Source organism: Odontesthes bonariensis, chromosome 19 (genome assembly GCF_027942865.1).
Source record: "Odontesthes bonariensis isolate fOdoBon6 chromosome 19, fOdoBon6.hap1, whole genome shotgun sequence".
Lineage (NCBI taxonomy): Eukaryota > Metazoa > Chordata > Actinopteri > Atheriniformes > Atherinopsidae > Odontesthes > Odontesthes bonariensis.
Window position 1 is genome coordinate 40514 of NC_134524.1, and position 23454 is coordinate 63967.

A 23454-nucleotide genomic window follows, 5' to 3' on the forward strand; every position below is an offset into this window, starting at 1 on the left:
GGTTCCACTGATGAAAATAAGTGTTTCTTAGCTCAGAGTTACCTTGATGAGGTCCATGAGCAGGGAGGACTTGAACATCCAGTCGAGCCTCACTTCTGTGTCGGCCAGCAGGTCTGCAAGACTTCCCCGAGGACAGTGTTCCACCACCAGAGCGAAGATCCCCGAGTCCAGGAACAGGCCCAGGTACAGGTTCAGGTTCTCGTGGCGCATCTCTCGCAGCTAAACAACAGACGAGAGTTACACATCACTGAAGTTTGACCTGTGGTTATCGTGTCCTGTTTGATAATCAGCTGGAAACGGGTTTGCAAACAGATAGAAATCAGCATGAAGTAATGATGCCCATAATGAGACTTAGTGTCTGATTAATCTGACTTTACTCTGAGGCTCAGTGGCTCCTGGTAGCAACATTTAAACCAATCATGGATTAAATGTGCATCTTTTGTTTATCAGATGCATCTGCTGCTGATTGTACCTGGCTGAACAGAGTCTGGGTGTTTTGGTTTACAGTTGTTATTGTCCCTAAAGGAATCTTCTTCAGCCAAACCCAGTCACCCTGAAAAACCAATCAGAGAAGAGTTAGTGTGATGGTCCAAATATCCAGACAGAGGAACACTTTCAGGTACATGTATAGGTGTAAATGCAGGTAAAGGTGTACCTCCACTATTCCGATGTTGGAGCTCTCAGGTGTTGTCAGGATGTAACTTCTGGCAATTGAACGTAGCGGAGTTTTAATCTCCAGGAGACTCTTTGTGATTGACTCTTCGTTTAGTTTCTAAAAAAGAAAAAACTAAATCAACAATGGAAACAAACTTCTTGTTCAGCACTTCTTGTTCAGCAATGAATGGCTCATCTGTGCGACTCTTTGCAGTCCTTTGCTTAGATCGCAATTGGACCATCCTAATGGTTCCTGGAACTGTAATTATACCGTCCTGATGGTTCCTGGGTCTGTAATTATACCGTCCTGATGGTTCCTGGGTCTGTAATTATACCGTCCTGATGGTTCCTGGGACTGTAATTATACCGTCCTGATGGTTCCTGGGTCTGTAATTATACCGTCCTGATGGTTCCTGGGTCTGTAATTATACCGTCCTGATGGTTCCTGGGACTGTAATTATACCGTCCTGATGGTTCCTGGGTCTGTAATTATACCGTCCTGATGGTTCCTCAGACTGTAATTATACCGTCCTGATGGTTCCTGGGACTGTAATTATACCGTCCTGATGGTTCCTGGGACTGTAATTATACCGTCCTGATGGTTCCTAGGACTGTAATTATACCGTCCTGATGGTTCCTCAGACTGTAATTATACCATCCTGATGGTTCCTCAGACTGTAATTATACCATCCTGATGGTTCCTGGGACTGTAATTATACCATCCTGATGGTTCCTGGGACTGTAATTATACCATCCTGATGGTTCCTCAGACTGTAATTATAGGCAAGGCAATTTTATTTATAGAGCACAATTCATACACAGGGTAATTCAAAGTGCTTTACAGCTACATAAAATCACAAGAAGGCAATAAAACAATTAAAAAGGAATAAAAAAAACTAAAAGAAAGAAATTAAAAAAGAAAGAAATTTAAGACCCATTAAAATAATCATTAATTAATTAAAAAGTGAAGAGTGCAGATAAAATACTTTCAGGTGTCATATGCACAGCTAAATAGAACTGTTTTCAGCCTGGATTTAAACATTGTCAGAGTTGAGGCCTGTCTCACATCTTCTGGAAGACTGTTCCAGATTTTAGGAGCATAAAATTGAAACGCAGCCTCACCTTGTTTAGTCCTGACTCTGGGCACCAGCAGGAGACCCCTCCCTGGGGCAGGAGACCCCTCCCTGAGGTTCTCAGAGCCCGAATTGGTTCATATGGCTCTAACATGTCAGAGATGTACTTTGGCGCTTGACCGTGAAGAGACTTGTACACAAGCAGAGCTGTTTTAAAGTCTATTCTCTGAGCGACAGGAAGCCAGTGCAGAGACCTGAGCACTGGACTAATATGGTCGTATTATACCATCCTGATGGTTCCTGGGACTGTAAAAGTAGTACTTAAGTAAAATGAAGTGTTTCTGACCTTCCTGCTGACTTGAGTGTCGATGAAGACAATGTCGTCCAGAGTCATAATCAGTTTGCTGACATCAGATGATTTCTTGTACTTCCTGTACACACACAGATAATCCTCATAATTAACAGCATTATTATCAGAACTTATCAGAATTACAAATAATCAGTATCCTGTTTGATCAACTACATGCCAATAACTTCACAAGTTGTTACAAAACAACCCCAAGTCAGAGGATGTAAAGCATTCAATTGGAGGTAACAAAGCCCTGACTATGTAATGCTAATGTAATGACTAGAGTTCTGACCCCATCCTCTATGTAAGGCTGTGTTTGGGACAACCCTAACCCGACTCATCTGAGGGAATGTTGTAAAAGACTGGAGAGTTCTGACCCCATCCTCTATGTAAGGCTGTGTTTGGGACAACCCTAACCCGACTTATCTGAGGGAATATTGTCAAAGACTGGACAGTTCTGACCCCATCCTCTATGTAAGGCTGTGTTTGGGACAACCCTAACCCGACTTATCTGAGGGAATGTTGTAAAAGACTGGACAGTTCTGACCCTATCCTCTATGTAAGGCTGCGTTTGGGACAACCCTAACCCGACTTATCTGAGGGAATGTTGTAAAAGACTGGACAGTTCTGACCCCATCCTCTATGTAAGGCTGTGTTTGGGACAACCCTAACCCGACTCATCTGAGGGAATGTTGTAAAAGACTGGAGAGTTCTGACCCCATCCTCTATGTAAGGCTGCGTTTGGGACAACCCTAACCCGACTTATCTGAGGGAATGTTGTAAAAGACTGGAGAGTTCTGACCCCATCCTCTATGTAAGGCTGTGTTTGGGACAACCCTAACCCGACTTATCTGAGGGAATGTTGTAAAAGACTGAAGAGTTTTGACGCCCCTTGATGTCTGCATGTCTTTGTGTACGTTTGTAATCAGTATGGACTGCTTTGTCATTTCTCAGCCACCTTAAACTTCACTCACATTTACTTATTTAATGAGGTTCATATTAAAGTTTTCATAAATGAGGTCTTTCAGTGCACAAACGCGCAAAAGTAATTACTTCAATTAAATTAATTAAATGTTAAAGTTCGTCCGCTCTGAGCTCACAGAGGGGAGCACATCTTATCAGGCAGGAATTTAATTTTCTTCTTTTGCTTATCAGGATAATTACATGAACTCGTTCTTTAATCAGGCCACGCATCCTGAAAGTTAATCTCCATGGTAACGTCACATGCATTCATAGTTGCCTTATTCTTCTTTGTTGTGTTTTCTCACAGAAAAACCTTCAGGATTTATTCATCAGAACACTTTTATCAATTAAATTCCACCTTTTCAATCATTTGATTACTTTTCCCTTTTCCCACTACAAGTGAGTGTTTGTGTTGATGTTAACCTGATCCAATAAGCCAGAGCTGCGATCCCCCCGCAGAGCAGCAGGAAGATGAAGAAAATGGTGACTGCGTCCACACCTGCGTTAAAAACAGGAAACAGAACTTTAAAGCTGAGCCACAGCCCGATAATCAACAGGAGGTTTAACAGCAGACTAACCTCAATACAAACTAAAAGTTCCTTCTCTCTCTGAGGGTCAGTGAACGCACCTCCATCGCAGGCCTCCTCTGGACTGAACCAACAGAAACTGGCTGTGGGGGGTTTCCCTCCCGGGAAGTAGAAGGAGCGGCTCAGCGGGGTCAGACCGTCGGGGTGCGTCGGCGACAGCGAGTGAGTCGGGACAAGCCGGTCGCCCTCGCTGTCCAGCACCACGTAGCGGGCCTGGAGGCCACGCCCCCCTCTGCCCCCATACAGCACCTGGTGAGAAATAGATAAATAAAAATATATAAAAATATAAAGAAAAATAACCCTAACCCTGATGAAAAATAATAGAAAAAGTTTAATGATCCAGAATATTTTAGAGCTTTTATTCCAGCTTTTGGCTGCAGGGTGTTTAGCACGGTGGTTAGTACGGTGGTTAGCAAGATGGTTAGCACGGTGGTGTGGTAGTTAGCACGGTGGTGTGGTGGTTAGCACAGTGGTTAGCACGTTGGTGCGGTGGTTAGCACGGTGGTGAGGTGGTTAGTGCGGTGGTTAGCACGGTGGTGAGATGTTATCACGGTGGTTAGCATGGTGGTTAGCACAGCGGTTAGCTCGTTGGTGTGGTGGTTAGCTCGGTGGTGCGGTGGTTAGCACGGTGGTTCGGTGGTTAGCACGGTGGTTCGGTGGTTGGCACGGTGGTGTGGTGGTTAGCACGGTGGTTAGCACGGTGGTGAGATGTTATCACGGTGGTTAGCATGGTGGTTAGCACGGCGGTTAGCTCGTTGGTGTGGTGGTTAGCTCGGTGGTGCGTTGGTTAGCACGGTGGTTCGGTGGTTAGCACGGTGGTGTGGTGGTTAGCACGGTGGTGAGATGGTTAGCACGGTGGTGAGGTGGTTAGTGCGGTGGTTAGCGCGGTGGTTAGCACGGTGGTTAGCATGGTGGTTATCACGGTGGTTAGCATGGTGGTTAGCACGGTGGTTAGCACGGTGGTGTGGTGGTTAGCACGGTGTTGTGGTGGTTAGCGCGGTGGTTAGATTGTTATCACGGTGGTTAGCACGGTGGTGAGGTGGTTAGCACGGCGGTTAGCTCGGTGGTGTGGTGGTTTGCTCGGTGGTGTGGTGGTTAGCACGGTGGTGAGGTGGTTAGCACGGCGGTTAGCTCGGTGGTGTGGTGGTTAGCACGGTGGTGTGGTGGTTAGCATGGTGGTTAGCACGGTGGTGAGGTGTTTAGCACAGCGGTTAGCTCAGTGGTGTGGTGGTTAGCACGGTGGTGTGGTGGTTAGCACGGTGGTGTGGTGGTTAGCACGGCAGTTAGCACGGTGGTGTGGTGCATACGGAGGTTTCTGAGGTTGTTACATATCAAATTGAAATTGAATTAATCCGTGACCTGAGGATTTCTGTTGGTTCTTTCTGAGTTCTTCAGTGTAACATGTGTTAAACACACTATAAAGACATTAGAGTGGAAGAAAAGAATATTTTTTACCACACAGAATTAGTTTCTCACCTGATTGAAGCCCTTGAAATCAAAGCCCCCATCTGATTGGACGAGCTGATCACCTGTCACCCAGTGCCCACCCCCTGCCTGACGACGCTCCTCCACCGCCTTAGCAACGAAGTACACCATGTTAAAGATGGTGCCAAACATCGGAGACACCTGCGAACAGATCCAGAGCAGAGGTTCAGGTTCTGAACAGAGTAATGGGTTAGGGTTAGGGTAAACCCTAACTTCTGTTCAGAGAAGTTTTGTCTGAGTTTTTAATTGGTCGGAGAAGTTTTGTCCCAGCTTTTTATTGGATGGAGAAGTTTTGTCCCAGTTTTTTATTGGTTGGAGAAGTTTTGTCCCAGTTTTTTATTGGTTGGAGAAGTTTTGTCCCAGTTTTTTATTGGTTGGAGAAGATTTGTCCCAGTTATTTATTGGTTGGAGAAGTTTTGTCCCAGTTTTTTATTGGATGGAGAAGTTTTGTCCCAGTTTTTATTGGATGGAGAAGATTTGTCCCAGTTATTTATTGGTTGGAGAAGTTTTGTCCCAGTTTTTTATTGGTTGGAGAAGTTTTGTCCCAGTTTTTTATTGGATGGAGAAGATTTGTCACAGTTATTTATTGGTTGGAGAAGTTTTGTCACAGTTTTTTATTGGTTGGAGAAGTTTTGTCCCAGTTTTTTATTGGATGGAGAAGATTTGTCACAGTTATTTATTGGTTGGAGAAGTTTTGTCACAGTTTTTTATTGGTTGGAGAAGTTTTGTCCCAGTTTTTTATTGGATGGAGAAGATTTGTCACAGTTATTTATGTGTTGGAGAAGTTTTGTCCCAGTTTTTTATTGGATGGAGAAGTTTTGTCCCAGTTTTTTATTGGTTGGAGAAGTTTTGTCACAGTTATTTATGTGTTGGAGAAGTTTTGTCACAGTTATTTATGTGTTGGAGAAGTTTTGTCCCAGTTTTTTATTGGATGGAGAAGTTTTGTCCCAGTTTTTTATTGGATGGAGAAGTTTTGTCCCAGTTTTTTATTGGTAGGAGAAGTTTTGTCCCAGTTTTTTATTGGTAGGAGAAGTTTTGTCCCAGTTTTTTATTGGATGGAGAAGTTTTGTCCCAGTTTTTTATTGGTTGGAGAAGTTTTGTCCCAGTTTTTTATTGGTTGGAGAAGTTTTGTCCCAGTTTTTTATTGGTTGGAGAAGTTTTGTCAGTTATTTATGTGTTGGAGAAGTTTTGTCACAGTTATTTATGTGTTGGAGAAGTTTTGTCCCAGTTTTTTATTGGATGGAGAAGTTTTGTCCCAGTTTTTTATTGGATGGAGAAGTTTTGTCCCAGTTTTTTATTGGTAGGAGAAGTTTTGTCTCAGTTTTTTATTGGTTGGAGAAGTTTTGTCACAGTTATTTATGTGTTGGAGAAGTTTTGTCCCAGTTTTTTATTGGATGGAGAAGTTTTGTCCCAGTTTATTATTGGTTGGAGAAGTTTTGTCTCAGTTTTTTATTGGTTAGAGAAGTTTTGTCCCAGTTTTTCCCACATGCTGCTGATTCAACCCAATTTAATGGAATCTGGACTAATGTGGTCGGTGGTCTTAATGCTGTAATGGTGTGTATTTGTATTTTCCTTTTGCTTTTTTGTTCACCTCTGTGGCAGAGATGGCAGAGCGAATCTCTCGGTTGATCTGGGCCTGACGAAAAGCTTCGTAAAAGCTCTGGTCAGACGCCATGGTAACGGTCAGGACGGCGCTGTAGGCGTAGCGAAGCTGCGTGCTGTTTGTCAGATGGTGGAAATTTATGTCCTGGTTGAGAAAGGAAAGGAGGAAGTAACTTCAATCAATCAGGGAGGAGAGTTTCAGGTCCGAACATCCCGTTTGAAACAGATTAAAACAGGAAATACGAGATCAGAGCATTTTTATTTCATTATTTAATGCAGGTTGCATGCTACGACAGAGAAGAACAATGTCTGTTTTACAACGTGTTTTTAGGGTTCAGGTTACAGATGGAGCAACATTTTAGGTTATGTAAAAAGATGAGGTCTTTATGAGTTATCTTTCATTCAGTCTGGTACAGAAGGGATGCTTTACCTGGTAAGGCATGGCGTAAAGCAGGGCATCATAGGGAATGAACACGTAACCACTGGAAACCATCCCCATGTCCAGAGCAGCCAATAGGAGCTCTTCCTGATGCTCTCCACCAATAAGGACAGAACTCATGCACATTATGACCACTGAAAAAGAAATTAATTATTCAAAATGTGAACCAGATGATAAATGGCAGATGGAAACAGCGGGTTGGCATCCCAGCTGGTTAGAGATCATCAGTCATCAGTTATTAACATTATAATAACTGATTAATTATCTATTCTGATATCAGGGTTTGGACTCCATTCTAATCCTTCCAACCAGGACCAGAATATCCTCCCATGGGGCTCCAGAACCAATGCCTGTTCATAGGCTTCTGTTGACCACCAGTGAACATGTGGAGTTTGTTTTTATTTATAAAAATAAAGCTTAATGAGTTCAAACATTCACCATATCACAGTGATCATTTTTGTTTTTGAAATTATGAAACTCTCAGCTTTGACCTTTAACCTTGTCGACCTCTCTGATCCTGCTCAGCGCCTCCCGAGCCGCACGCTTGCTCTTCCTCTCCATGGTAACAACAGGACCAATCGGCAGGCCCATAGCCCGGAGCGCAGAGGCCACTTCCTGTCCGGTGCTCTCCCACAAATCAGTCGGAGCTGATGATCAGAAAACAGACAGACTCGAGCTTCAGGGTGGCCTCTTATAGAAAGCAAAAAGTTAATTTAATCTGGAAAATATCTGATAAAACACATCTTCATGTTCAGTCCACCTTGAATATGGACCGTCTGACAGCCCGCCCACATTTACCCACATCTGAAAGGGAGATGAAGAAGAGGATTTTCTGACATAAATATGGAGGAGTTAAAAGGATGGGAAGGGCGTCTGGACCCTGATTTCTCCTTCATTTGTCAGATCCTCCATCAGTACCAAAGCACCCCTCACACCATTTTTAAAGCACCACCCCAGAGTTTATAAACCCAACCCAACCCTAACCCAACCACAGAGTTTATAAACCCAACCAAACCACAGAGTTTATAAACCCAACCCCAGAGTTTATAAACCCAACCCAACCCTAACACAACCCCAGAGTTTATAAACCCAACCCAACCCTAACACAACCCCAGAGTTTATAAACCCAACCCAACCCCAGAGTTTATAAACCCAACCAAACCACAGAGTTTATAAACCCAACCCCAGAGTTTATAAACCCGACTCCAGAGTTTATAAACCCAACCCAACCCTAACCCAACCCCAGGGTTTATAAACCCAACCGAACTCTTACCCAACCCCAGAGTTTATAAACCCAACCCAACCCTAACCCAACCCCAGAGTTTATAAACCCAACCCAACCCTAACCCAACCCAACCCTAACGTAACCCCAGAGTTTATAAACCCAACCCTAATCCAACCCCAGAGTTTATAAACCCAACCCTAATCCAACCCCAGAGTTTATAAACCCAACCCTAATCCAACCCCAGAGTTTATAAACCCAACCCTAACCCAACACCAGAGTTTATAAACCCAACCCTAATCCAACCCCAGAGTTTATAAACCCAACCCTAATCCAACCCAGAGTTTATAAACCTAACCCTAACCCTAACCCCAGAGTTTATAAACACAACCCAACCCCAGAGTTTATAAACCCAACCCTAACCCAACCCCAGAGTTTATAAACCCAACCCAACCCCAGAGTTTATAAACCCAACCCTAACCCAACCCCAGAGTTTATAAACCCAACCCAACCCTAACCCAACACCAGAGTTTATAAACCCAACCCAAAGCTAGTTAGCTGTCATGCTGTTACGCCGTGTTTACGTATGTTAGCTGTCATGCTGTTAACCCGTGTTTACGTATGTTAGCTGTGATGCCGTTGCGCCGTGTTTACGTATGTTAGCTGTGATGCTGTTATGCCGTGATTGCGTATGTTAGCTGTGATGCTGTTACGCCGTGTTTACGTATGTTAGCTGTCATGCTGTTAACCCGTATTTACGTATGTTAGCTGTGATGCCGTTGCGCCGTGTTTACGTATGTTAGCTGTGATGCTGTTATGCCGTGATTGCGTATGTTAGCTGTGATGCTGTTACGCCGTGTTTACGTATGTTAGCTGTTGTGCTGTTACGCCTTGTTTACGTATGTTAGCTGTCATGCTGTTACGCTGTGTTTACGTATGTTAGCTGTTGTGCTGTTACGCCTTGTTTACGTATGTTAGCTGTCATGCTGTTACGCTGTGTTTACGTATGTTAGCTGTCATCAACAGCTGGGCATCTGCTGTGTAATTCAATGCAGAAACACAAACATAATGAAGCTGTTCCTCCAGTCAGACCAAAAACTCTCCAGCTCCATATACAGATACAGATAGTTCCTCTATTGATCCCAGATGGAAATAGGTTAGCATGTAGCTGTAAGTTAGCAGCAGATGCTAGCAAACAATGCTTTCTCATCAACAGTGATGGACCAAGTCGGAGATGTACACAGCGTAACTGGTAGTGATGCATGTGTACCTCCCTCTTAACACTAACAGTAGGATCTTACTCTGAGATTTGTTGAATCGCACAAATAACTGATTCAGAGCATCAGAAAGTGTGGCATCATGGGTGGGTGGTGAAGTGTTGCTGTTATAGTCCGTAAGGGCCTTTGTTGTCCTCGAAGTGGTAGTGTTGGCTTCCCTGATCCCTTGTTTAATTCCATCCAAGTATTCCTGTAAGGCAGCCTGACCTGTCAGCAGTCATGAGCTAACATTAGCATGTGTTGGTATTCAAACAGCAGTGATTCGGACAGCCGTAAACTCTGTTGGGGTGTAAAAGGTTTGCTTGAATGCATACACTTGTAGCCATGGAAGTAATTGGAAAACCTGAATTGAATTATTTGGATGGGAGTGTGAATACTTTTGGAAATATAGTGTATACAGGTCCAAGTGCTGTGAAGTAATCCTCTGTGATATTTCGTCCATCTTGTTGTTGTGGAGTGACCGTGAGCCGGTGAGAAAGAGACTCAGCAGGGATGGTCCACATGGGTTAGCTCGGAGCTAATCTCGTAAGCCTTCTCGCTTGTCCTGCTTTTGCTGTCTGTCCTTATGGGTTAGGGTTAGTTAGGTAGTTAGGCTACTCCGCTGGGGCTGACCTAGGGTTGCCAACCGTCCCTTGAAAAACAGAATCATCCCGTATTTAGAAACAAATGTACGCGTCCCGTATTGAGCTGAAAAGGGACTTTGTCCCGTATTATCGTGAGAATCAAAAATAATCCATAAAATGTCAGTGGAATAAATTAATAACACGGTTCTTTATATGAAAATGTAAGGTAAACTTGCTTAATTAAAGGTGAGCTCCTTGTTAGCCTCAATTTTTTAAATGTCTTGCTCAGAGTTTTACTCTGTAGCACTCAAAAACAAACAGCTCCTTGCAAGAGCTCAGAGGAAGTACAGATGGAAAAAGTAGCGTTGAGTTGAGTTGTGCATTAAGTTCATAAATTCTATTTTTAAATATGTTTAAAAGTTTACAAGTCTGTTTGCACTTTTGTTATTGTCTATCTATTGTTTTATATTTATTTATACAGTTTTAAGTTTAAGACAGATTTCTGTTTAAGAAATTCTTTTCCATGTGTTTATATCACTCAAAAATATGCATTTAATTCAATTCAGTTTCGAGTCAAATAGTTAAACAATCATTTCACTTACAAAAAAAGAGCAAAAAAAAAAAATCACCACGCCAGGAAGGGTGAAGGCAATCGGGTCGGCCGTTCCTGTCAATGAGGTGTTTTTAACTGAGACGTGGCTCAACAAAAACACAGCAAATGCAGTCCTGATAGAGTCTAGTCCACCTCACCTCAATTTTGTGTTTGAAACACGAGAAAACCAGAGGGGTGGGGGTGTTTGTGCCATGTTCAAGGACAATGTACCCACCCACACGTTGTCATTTGGGTTTTTTTCATAATTTGAGTATGTGTCATTCAAAATGGAGATAAAACAATCTTCCATACTTTATATCACCATTTATAAACCACCACAGAATTGTTTTGTTGATGATTTTACTGAACTACTTTCAATTGTGTGCACTGCTTTTGACTGTTTAGTCATAACAGGGGACTTGAATGTGCATGTGGACGTAGCGCATAACAAGGAAGCTAAAGAGCTCACTGCTGTCCTTGAAATGTTTGGTCTAACTCAGCATGTGACTGAGCCCACCCACAGCAGGGGGCACACTCTAGATGTGCTCATTTCAAGGGGTGTTGTTATTTCAAACGTGAATGTCGTCGATGTTGCTTTATCTGATCATTTCTGTGTTTTTTTCGACCTATCTACTTTACCCAAAACACCAGCTGGGTCTGCAGTTGTTCGGGGAAGACTCATAAATTCCAAGTTTTTGGAAATGATAAGGTTTGAGAACACCCTGTGTTCTGATGTTGATGATCTGTTGAACTCTTACACGTCAAGTCTCTTAAATGTTTTGGATATCATTGCTCCTGTCAAGGTTAGAATGGTTAAAAGTAGGCAAAGGGCGCCATGGAGGAAAGAAGAGTCGGTCAGGGCACAGAAAAGGGAGTGTCGGAGAGCCGAGTCAAAGCTCCAGGTTCATTATGAGACTTACAAAGAAAAGCTATGTGTGTTCAACCAGACTTTGCGTAGAACAAGGGAGAGTTATTTTTCTGAAATCATCAAAAACTGCAGTAACAACTCTCGTGTCCTGTTTGCTGCATTAAACAGATTAACAAACCCTCCAGTTTCACTGCCTTTAGAACTCATTTCTACATCCAAGTGTAATGAGTTTGCAATATTCTTTAATGACAAAGTTCAAGGCATTAAAAATGCAATAATTTCCACAACACAAATAACTACTCTGCAGCCAGCTAGACACCTAGAGCTGACACATTTCACACCTGTTACTGACAAAACAGTCGAAGAGACCATCTGCAGTCTGAGTTCATCAACGTGCTGCCTTGATGAGTTGCCCACTAGATTCCTAAAGTCTGTGCTGAGCAGTTTGTTACCACAACTCGCTCATCTAGTCAACATCTCACTCCAGACTGGAACATTTCCAAAGGCCTTAAAAACCGCTGTCATTAAGCCTCTTCTAAAGAAGAGCAGTCTGATGCCACAGTACTGAACAACTACCGGCCCATATCAAACCTGCCATTCTTAGGCAAAGTCCTAGAAAAAGTTGTATACCAACAGCTTAGTGACTTTCTCCTGTCTAACAATGCTTTTGATACTTTCCAATCAGGCTTTAGGCCCCACCACAGCACTGAGACAGCTCTGATCAAGGTGACAAATGACATCCGCCTGAACACAGATGCGAGTCACAGTCTTAGTTCTGCTGGACCTGAGTGCTGCCTTTGACACAGTTGACCATGCGATCTTATTACAGAGGTTAGAAGACTGGGTGGGAATCTCTGGTCGTCCTTTAAACTGGTTCAAGTCCTATCTGGAGGACAGGAAATATTTTGTTGAAATTGGTAACTGTGTCTCAGACCAAATGGCTATGACCTGTGGGGTTCCCCAGGGGTCAATCCTGGGACCCGTGCTGTTCAATCAGTACATGCTTCCACTAGGCCAGCTAATACGCAGCTATAATATGTCCTACCACAACTATGCAGATGACACTCAGATCTACGTGTCACTGACGGCAGGAGAACACGGGCCTGTAGATTCATTGTGTTGCTGCATCGAACAGATCAGTGTGTGGATGCAAAACAATTTCCTCCAGCTAAACTCAGACAAAACTGAAATCATTGTCTGTGGCCCACAGAAACAAAGAGAAAGTGTTATCAGTCACCTTGAGACTCTCTCTCTAAAACCTAACTATCAAGTTAGAAATCTCGGGGTAATATTGGACTCAGACCTGAACTTTAACAGCCACATTAAATCAGTAACATCAGCAGCTTTTTACCATCTAAAAAACATTGCCAGAATCAAAGGAATAGTGTCTAAACCAGACTTAGAGAGACTGATCCATGCGTTTGTCTCCAGCAGGTTAGACTGCTGTAACGGCCTGCTCACTGGGCTCTAAACGGGCTGTAAGACAGCTGCAGTACATCCAGAACGCTGCTGCTCGAGTCCTGACTAGAACCAGGAAATACGACCATATTAGTCCAGTGCTCAGGTCTCTGCACTGGCTTCCTGTCGCTCAGAGAATAGACTTTAAAACAGCTCTGCTTGTGTACAAGTCTCTTCACGGTCAAGCGCCAAAATACATCTCTGACATGTTAGAGCCATATGAACCAACTCGGGCTCTGAGAACCTCAGGGAGGGGTCTCCTGCCCCAGGGAGGGGCCTCCTGCCCCAGGGAGGGGCCTCCTGCCTCAGGGAGGGGTCTACTGCCCCAGGGAGGGGTCTACTGCCCCAGGGAGGGGTCTGCTGCCTCAGGGAGGGGTCTCCTGCCTCAGGGAGGGGTCTCCTGCCTCAGGGAGGGGTCTGCTGCCCCAGGGAGGGGTCTGCTGCCTCAGGGAGGGGTCTCCTGCCTCAGGGAGGGGTCTCCTGCCCCAGGGAGGGGTCTCCTGCTGGTGCCCAGAGTCAGGACTAAACAAGGTGAGGCTGCGTTTCAGTTTTATGCCCCTAACATCTGGAACAGTCTTCCAGAAGATGTGAGACAGGCCTCAACTCTGACAATGTTTAAATCCAGGCTGAAAACAGTTCTATTTAGCTGTGCATATGACACCTGAAAGTATTTGATCTGCACTCTTTGCTTTTTAATTAATTAATGATTATTTTAATTGGTTTTTAATTTCTTTATTTTATGTTTTAATTCTTTTTAATGATTTTATTGCCTTCTTGTGATTGTATGTAGCTGTGAAGCACTTTGAATTGCCCTGTGTATGAATTATAAATAAAATTGCCTTGCCTTGCCTTATATATATATTTTTTTTAAGACTTTTTATCCGTCAAAAAGTTTTCTCACGGCCAGAAAAGCCCCAGAAAAGTATCTTTTCCCAGCTGTGCACGTGCACTGTGATGTGTACGTACGTGCACGTCCTCATCGCCCCAGGGCATGATGGGAGGCCCCCAAAGCATCATGGGTGACTCTACTGCGCATGCTCTATGGGCCGCAGAACGCGGGAGTCAGAAACTTTCAACTCCATTGAAATCAACGGCGGCCATTTTGTGGTATCCAGATAGTATAATATCTAATTATCTTTGTATCATAATACATCCCTGGTCCGTACACGCCGCCATCTTGATGCATCTATAAAGCCTGTTTATCGATGTTCTGCCTGATTTTTGGGTTTTGATTGTGATACATCACTCAGTTGTATGTCTGTTTGATTATTAACTGTGTGCTTTGATTTAATTTAATTTAATATAATTAATTGTAATTTGATTATTAAATCAGTTATTCCAAGTGTGTCTTGGCCAGGATACACTTGGAAAAGAGATTTTCAATCTCAACGAGGCTTTTCCTAGTTAAATAAAGTTTTTTATTTTCAAAAAAAGATTTATCTTTTTAGAGGAATACCTGAAGTCCCACTACTCTCCACAGTCGCCTCAGGATGGGAGATTGGACCAAAGAGAAGTTTCGTACAATCTGTTGATTTTCTTAGTTTAGATATTGTTTTTGAATTAGCTTTGTATGTACGTATGAATTGGACTCATTTTTAATTTAATTAATTGGATCAGATTGTATTTTGTTTACAATAAATTGGATTCTTATTGACTTGAATTGGACTTTTTCATTGAAGTTTCTTGAGATGAGATTTGTTGTGATTTGGCGCTATATAAATACAAATTATTTGAACTGAATATACATGTTAAACATGACATAGATGAAGCCTTTCATAAAGTTTTGGCCCTCGGATGAAATGATTAAATTGATGTGATTAAGGCGAGAAACTACAGGTAAATAGGGTAATATTTTAAAATAATAGATATCACCATGAAACTTCCTCAGTTGATTACTTATACAAGTATGGAAAAAAATGTATTACAAGTTTTAGAAATTTGTATGTTTAATTATGCAAATTAGGCATTATCTCATTAAATATGCGGACATTTGCATATATTTCCGGAAGCTAGATCTGAACATATGAATAAGCCAGCCTAAAAAACATCAATTTTCGCCATATTTTTTTATTGTAATGTCACATAAATCAGGCCAGGAATGATTTATCTACAAATCATTCTGTAAATATATTCAGAATACTGCTAAGTGTATAACTGGAAAGTTTGGTGTCAGTAGGTGCTCCATAGGCTGAGATATTGATACTGGAAAAATACAAAATTTTGAGAAAACGGCATTTAAAGATTTAAATGGGGAAATTTATTTTGGTAAATTTGGGCGAAACGTACTGCTGCCATTTAACAAAATGTGATGTAATAAACATTTAAATTTATGTTTTGAAATAACACATATTGAAGGAGTAGACTTGCCCAAAATCTGAAAACTGAACCACTGTTTCAGTTTAGCTGAAATTTGATTTTAGCTTTATTTAATTTTACTGAAAAAAATATGAATGCAACATTCAACTTTTATCTTTATTGTCCTCAAAGCAACATGGCACGTCCACGTGTAAACATTTGACCCCGCCCTTTGGATAAACCAAGCCCCTTGGATAGCCACGCCCCCTGTCTGGACTTTCACCTGAGATCAGTCACGCCCCCTTTTTGGACTCTCACGTGAGATAAGCCACGCCCCCTGTCTGGACTCTCACCTGAGATAATCCACGCCTATTGGATAAGCCACGCCCCCTGTCTGGACTCTCACCTGAGATGACGCCGACGTGTGCCCAGCGGAAGAACTGCAGCACAGTGAACAGGACTCTGCTGGGAGGAGTGATGGGTGGCAGGTTTGCCCAGTCGCCATCTAAACATCCAGGAGACGCAAGCCCCACCTCCCAGTGTTGGGCCAATAGGGAGGCAGCGTGGCAGAGGGCGGGGCTAAAGGGGCCGATGTAGGCGTGGCCGTAACCCTCCATCTCTCCAAATTCAGTCAGAGCTGAAAAGAGAATAATCAGGTCTAAATGTCAGCTTTGTTTAAACCCCTAGGGTTACCCCTAAACCTGACCCTGACCCCTAGGGTTACCCCTAAACCTAACCCCTAGGGTTACCCCTAAACCTGACCCCTAGGGTTACCCCTAAACCTGACCCTAACCCCTAGGGTTACCCCTAACCCTAACCCCTAGGGTTACCCCTAAACCTGACCCCTAGGGTTACCCCTAACCCTAACCCCTAGGGTTACCCCTAAACCTGACCCCTAGGGTTACCCCTAAACCTGACCCTGACCCCTAGGGTTACCCCTAACCCCTAGCCCTAACCCCTAGGGTTACCCCTAACCCTTAGCCCTTGTGCGGTCTTAACATTGTGTTTACTCCACTTTGTCCTACGGGTCAGAAATGACCCGCCCTATCAAAGCTCCAAAATAAATAGAATAATCAGGTCTAAATGTCAGCTTTGTTTAAACCCCTAGGGTTACCCCTAACCCTAACCCCTAGGGTTACCCCTAAACCTGACCCTGACCCCTAGGGTTACCCCTAAACCTAACCCCTAGGGTTACCCCTAAACCTGACCCTGACCCCTAGGGTTACCCCTAACCCTTAGCCCTTGTGCGGTCTTAACATTGTGTTTACTCCACTTTGTCCTACGGGTCAGAAATGACCCGCCCTATCAAAGCTCCAAAATAAAGCAACTTAATTGAATTTTAAATCCAAAATCTATTTTGTATGATGAAACCACCTGTTATTCATCTATTCAACTCAATTTAATACATTTTTTATCATGTATTTTTTCTTACACAATACAAAAAGACAATCAGCAGTTTTCAGGATTAAACTTTTTTTTTTTTACCACAAACCAGCTGTCAGTTAGACCAACAGTTTTCTTGTTTTCTCAGTTTTCTTTTACATAATAAAGGGTTATTATTGCTATTATATAAATGTGAAGTAATTACTTCTGAATTAATTATATTGAAAGGGAAAAAAACAGTGAACTTTTTTCTGGTGTTTAAATGTTTTTATAATTCACGGGTCAAAATTGACCCATAAGACAATCTTTGTACCCTAGTGGTGTACAGCCCACATGGAAACATAAACAAAAATAAAGCATGACTTTTTCTAATGATGGGGTCCCTTTAGGAAAAGTCATAACATTTCAAGTTGGAAAAAGATAGTTTAAGGTATTTTTTTCTACAGCTAAACACGGTGGTGGGTCACTTTTGACCTGCAAGACAACAGGTTAATAAACTCCAATGTATCCACTACGCATTACAGGAGAGTTTGATGGCCTTCTGTTGGGTGACAGGGGTTACCATGCCAACCTAGGCTGCTGACCCTTGACCCCTGACTGAACCAGGCCCCCAACAGAACTTCACCCTGGCTTTTTTTAAGTTCCCGGATGCATACAAGATTCTCCGAAATGTTGGGTATGCATCATGAGGTTACTACTCATACTCAAACTACCCAAGATGCAATGTAATGTGACAACAGGAGGGTTAACTGTCAGGTTTGTTTTAATACACTGATTATGTTTAGACTTTAACTTATTGGGTTATTGTTATAACCTTATTATTAACCCTAACCCTACCTTTGGAGGCGGAGCAGTCTTCGTTGAGGAGCTTCACATCGTACCAGTACCCTCTGCTCAGGTCGCTATCGCTCCGTAGCCGTGACAACGCCAGGTTAGCCGCCGCCGTGGGCATCGCCCGGGAGAACATCGGGTCACATGACCACGGACCGACCAGGGCCAGCTTGAAGGTCGCCGTCCGAACGTTTGTAATGCATAGCAACCAAAGACACGCCCCTAGCAACCAGGTGGATTCCATCCTGAGCACCTGCAGGGGATAAATGTGAAAGTTACTCATTTTCTGCTCTCAGGTTCAACATGATGACAAAGTTGTTCTTTTCAACAGCTCATACCGAACACATCTGCAACGTCATCGTTTATATTTAAATTTAAAGAAAATTTACTTAATCACAGATTAAAGGGGGGAAACTGAGGGTGGAGGCATTTAGAGGCATTTAGAGGCATTAAAATGAAAAAAAACACTGATATCAGAGATGGAGCCACTGATGGTGGACCCTGAAACAGCTAAAGTAAACAAGTAAAATAAGTTATTTCAACTTTAATAAATAAAAATCTTAGTGGAAACAGAATTTTGACGTCGGTCAGTAAATGGGATGGACAAAGCTTGGTATGTATCTCCATTATTAAAAAAAAAGTGACTACATTTATTATTAAAATGTCCGTGGATCAGACTTTGAAGAGTTAGATTCCTTTATGAGGACATTAAGCCTGATTAAGCCTCCTTAATGTAATCTTCATTATAAAGACATTTAATCTCACAACACCATGAATGATTTATTTTACCATGAAAGTATAAAAACAGCAGATAAAGTCTTTACCTTTATGTCTCCATCGCACACAGAGAAACCTCAGAGAGAAAATCCACAGAAGAAGAAGAAGAAGAAGAAGAAGAGCGAGCTGCAGTCAGAGGCTTTTCTGTAATCCTGTAAGTGGATCAGGACGCTGTGATGGGAGGATGACCTCTGACCCCAAACCAGAATTAACTCTGTGTGTTTTAACCCTCCTGTTGTCTTGCAGGTCAAAAGTGACCCACCACCGTGTTTAGCTTTAGAAAAAAATACCTTAAACTATCTTTTTCCAACTTGAAATGTTATGACTTTTCCTAAAGGGACCCCATCATTAGAAAAAGTCACACTTTATTTTTGTTTATGTTTCCATGTGGGCTGTACACCACTAGGGTACAAAGATTGTCTTATGGGTCATTTTTGACCCGTGAATTATAAAAACATTTAAACACCAGAAAAAAGTTGTTTTTTCCCTTTCAATATAATTAATTCAGAAGTAATTACTTCACATTTATATAATAGCAATAATAAAACCTTTATAATGTAAAAGAAAACTGGGAAAACAAGAAAACTGTTGGTCCAACTGACAGTTGGTTTGAGGTAAAAAAAAAAAAAGTGTAATCCTGTAAACTGGTGATTGTCTTTTTGTATTGTGTAACAAAACTACATGATAAAAAATGTATTGAATTGAGTTGAATAGATAAATAACAGGTGGTTTCATCATACAAAATAGATTTTGGATTTAAAATTCAATTAAGTTGCTTTATTTTGGGGCTTTGATAGGGCGGGTCATTTCTGACCCGTAGGACAAATGGGAGTAAACACCTTCCTGTAAAAGTCACAGGTACAGCGTTCTTCAGGTTCAGGTTAGCATCGAGTCTTTTTCAGCATGAACTCAACATTTTTGGATACTGATACTGTATAATTATTATTGTTGCTGTTGTTAACTAGTTGTAGCTTAATTTAAACCAGTCTTAGTTGGATGTCAGGTCTGTCTCCGCTGTTTTCTACGTTATTTTCTCTGTGGGAATAACAGCAGTTTATAACATCCCTTTGAGTTGGATTTCAGACTTCCACACCTGAGCAGCCTCAGAGAGGAGACAAGGACACAAAGAGTCTGCTGCATCAGCACCCCCTGCTGGACAAAAACAGGAATTACACAACAGAGGTTTCAACAGGAAAGCAGCTGTTGAAACTTCAGGTTTCAGAGCAGAATTGGACCTGTTCAGGCCTGGTTTCAGACCAGAACTGGACCTGTTCAGGCCTGGTTTCAGAACAGAACTGGGCCCGTTCAGTCCTGGTTTCAAACCAGAACTGGACCTGTTCAGTCCTGGTTTCAGACCAGAACTGGACCTGTTCAGGCCTGGTTTCAGAACAGAACTGGGCCCGTTCAGTCCTGGTTTCAAACCAGAACTGGACCCGTTCAGTCCTGGTTTCACTTCTTAGTTTTGGATTTAACTTTTCATCTGTTTGTGCTGTAAAATCCAAACTAAAAGCAGATGTTTACAAACCTTTCTTATATATAGTCACATTTCCAGAGCTTTCTAACTCATGTTCTACTCCTCAACACTTTGCTATTTTGTTTAACAACAATAACACATACAAACACAATGTAAATAATGATAAAGATGTATTTGTAACCGTCTTCACTGTCAAGCCTTTTGGTTCAAAATGTGCCAATAATTCTGATTAGGATCACAGACCTGAGAGCAAATTAATTATTGATCCCCGAGGTCACATCGGCAGGAAGTACGAACTTCATCATCAGGTTTTTAACGAATGTCATCTCAAAGATACAGTCCAATTCATCACCATGAAATAATAATCCAGTCAAATACAACTTTTATTTTCACAATAACAATGAGAGACAGTCAATAAGAGATCAATGAGTTCTTTTACAGCAAATCCATGCCACATATCAGCTTTCTCAGCTTTCCAACACAATAACTACTCAGGTAGCTGCTAACTAACCAGGTTAGAGAGCACATGTTGAGTTACCAGTGGCTAACTAACCAGGTTAGAGACCACATGTTGAGTTACCAGTGTTCAAACTGTGAGTTCCTGAACTACTGAAATACTGCAAATTACCCCAAATAATTTAGAAATACTAAAACTGTGAGTTCCTGCAGGTGAAGGAAGACCAACTGTGAGTGGATTGAGGGAATCATCAGGCTTTGGGCTCAGACCAAACACTGGAGTCTCATAACTGGAGTCTAACAAACTTTTATGCACATCCTATACCAAGGTGTGTAAATAGAGATAGTTTAACTTTAATTGGAACATTTTTTATAACATAATTATGTTCATTCACTGTAACAGACTGTAAAACCTTATAAAGAATGAATGAAATTGTTCATTTTTCTACTAATTAAATCAAGTTATCAACAGAAGTCAAATTATTCACCAAAAATTAAACAGGAATTATTTAACAAAATCTCGTAGTTCTTGTTTCCGTTGACTTTTACAAACCAATTAATCAGTTGAGAAAAAGTTGTCATAAATCCTAACGAGTTGTATCCTGTTGGGTTCCACCTCCATCATGTATATTTCATATAAATAATTTATCTATATGATACCTGTATCAGAGTTGTGTTTAACTCCAGTTTCCTGATTTTACCAACATGAGGTTTTTTTTGGAATTTTTTTTTTAATTGTTAAATTGTTAAATCGTAATGATGCGTTTCTATTTTACGATGCTGTATTTGTACTGAAGTAAAGCTTCTGATCCTTTAATATTATTTTGATATTACAGATGCCCAGAATGTTCGATGCATAATTCAGAGTGGAACCATTTTCAGCTGTAATTCAGCGATTCAGATGATATTTCAGAAGTCGTTCATATTGAAAAGTTAAAATACATACAATATAAATATATATATATATATATATATATATATATATATATATATATATATATATATATATATAAACCATAATACTATGGTGGGAAAGCTGCAATTTATTATTCTGTCCAGGTGAACTTTTCACTGAGTTAGATTAAGAGGGAATAGAAACTGGATGGAAAAATTGTTCCTTTGTTAAAAGTTCAACAGTTTAAAAATAAATTTGTAAAAATTGTTTGAGAAAAAGGTCATAATATTTGTTTGTTTATGCTGTAGATATATATATATATATTTTTTTAATTTTCAGCAAATAATCTGAGAGAAAGTTTTACATTAAAATCTGATGCCAGAGGAGAAATTTCACGTTTAAAGACTGAGAAAAGAATTATCCAGATTTTTCAATTCAGTTCACTTTTATTTATAAAGCTCCAAATCACAACAAATGTCATCTCAAGGCACTTCAAAGATACAGTCCAATTCATTGTAATACAATCATAATCCAATCAAATCCAATTTATTAAATTCCAAAATGGGAACAATTCATACGGAGCCAATTAAACAAAGTTTCCCAGCTCAAGAACTTTGAATGGAAAAACATGCTACACCAGTTAGACTACATTTACTTAAAAGATGGTAAAAGACTTGTACTTCACTGACCTGTTAAGCATTTTTTTGTCTTTGCATGAATTTCATTTCAGAATTTTTCAGGACAGGTTTAAAATCAGAGCTCCAGAATTCATCAGCCTTGAGATAACCAATCATGGCTTTAATTTATCCATCCATCCATCCATCCATCCATTATCTTCCGCTGGTCCGGGGGTCGGGTCGCGGGGGCAGCAGCTTGAGCAAAGAGACCCAGACGTCCCTGTCCCCGGCCACTTCCTCCAGCTCTTCTGGGGGGACCCCGAGGCGTTCCCAGGCCAGCCGAGAAACATAGTCTCTCCAACGTGTCCTGGGTCTTCCCCGGGGCCTCCTCCCAGTGGGACGGGCCCGGAACACCTCACCGGGGAGGCGTCCAGGAGGCATTCTCACCAGATGCCCGAGCCACCTCATCTGACTCCTCTCGATGCGGAGGAGCAGCGGTTCTACTCCGAGCCCCTCCCGGATGACCGAGCTTCTCACCCTATCTCTAAGGGAGAGCCCAGACACCCTGCGGAGGAAACTCATTTCGGCCGCTTGTATTCGCGATCTCGTTCTTTCGGTCACTACCCACAGCTCGTGACCATAGGTGAGGGTAGGAACATAGATTGACCGGTAAATCGAGAGCTTCGCCTTCTGGCTCAGCTCCTTCTTCACCACGACGGGCCGGTGCAGAGCCCGCATCACTGCAGACGCCGCACCGATCCGTCTGTCAATCTCCTGCTCCATTCGTCCCTCACTCGTGAACAAGACCCCGAGATACTTGAACTCCTCCACTTGGGGAAGGATCTCATTCCCGACCCGGAGAGAGCATTCCACCCTTTTCCGGCCGAAGACCATGGTCTCAGATTTGGAGGTGCTGATGGTCATCCCAGCCGCTTCACACTCGGCTGCGAACCGCTCCAGTGAGAGCTGAAGGTCACGGCCTGACGACGCCAACAGAACCAAATCGTCTGCAAAAAGCAGAGACCCGATTCTGAGGTCGCCAAACCGGACCCCCTCAACGCCCTGGCTGCGCCTAGAAATTCTGTCCATAAAAATTATGAACAGAATCGGTGACAAAGGGCAGCCCTGACGGAGTCCAACCCTCACAGGAAACATGTTCGACTTACTGCCGGCAATGCGGACCAAACTCTGACACCGGTCATACAGAGACCGAACAGCCCATATCAAGGAGTCCGGCACTCCATACTCCCGGAGCACCCCCCACAAGAGTCCCCGAGGGACACGGTCGAACGCCTTCTCCAAGTCCACAAAACACATGTAGACCGGTTGGGCGAACTCCCATGCTCCCTCCAGGATCCTGCGGAGGGTATAGAGCTGGTCCACTGTTCCACGGCAAGGACGAAAACCACACTGCACCTCCTGAATCCGAGATTCGACTATCCGGCGGATCCTCCTCTCCAGTACCCCCGAAAAGACCTTACCAGGGAGGCTGAGGAGTGTGATCCCCCTATAGTTGGAACACACCCTCCGGTCCCCCTTTTTAAAGAGGGGGACCACCACCCCGATCTGCCAGTCCAGAGGCAGGCTCTCAGGC

General features: G+C 42.4%; 1 protein-coding gene across 1 annotated transcript in view; it reads right to left on the minus strand.

Moving 5' to 3' along the window:
- LOC142369429 (retinal guanylyl cyclase 2-like) overlaps nucleotides 1-18000 on the minus strand; it is a 31890-nt gene extending 13890 nt beyond the window's left edge. Inside the window, exons 1-13 of the mRNA XM_075451790.1 lie at nucleotides 17980-18000; nucleotides 17648-17894; nucleotides 15834-16064; nucleotides 7644-7799; nucleotides 7144-7286; nucleotides 6703-6858; nucleotides 5103-5252; nucleotides 3668-3875; nucleotides 3463-3538; nucleotides 2074-2158; nucleotides 656-772; nucleotides 473-553; nucleotides 43-219 (exon numbers count right to left, since the gene is read on the minus strand). Coding sequence (XP_075307905.1) covers nucleotides 43-219; nucleotides 473-553; nucleotides 656-772; nucleotides 2074-2158; nucleotides 3463-3538; nucleotides 3668-3875; nucleotides 5103-5252; nucleotides 6703-6858; nucleotides 7144-7286; nucleotides 7644-7799; nucleotides 15834-16064; nucleotides 17648-17894; nucleotides 17980-18000 — 1848 coding nt within the window. The remainder of the gene's footprint in view (nucleotides 1-42; nucleotides 220-472; nucleotides 554-655; nucleotides 773-2073; nucleotides 2159-3462; nucleotides 3539-3667; nucleotides 3876-5102; nucleotides 5253-6702; nucleotides 6859-7143; nucleotides 7287-7643; nucleotides 7800-15833; nucleotides 16065-17647; nucleotides 17895-17979) is intronic.
- Nucleotides 18001-23454: the final 5454 nt, after the last annotated feature.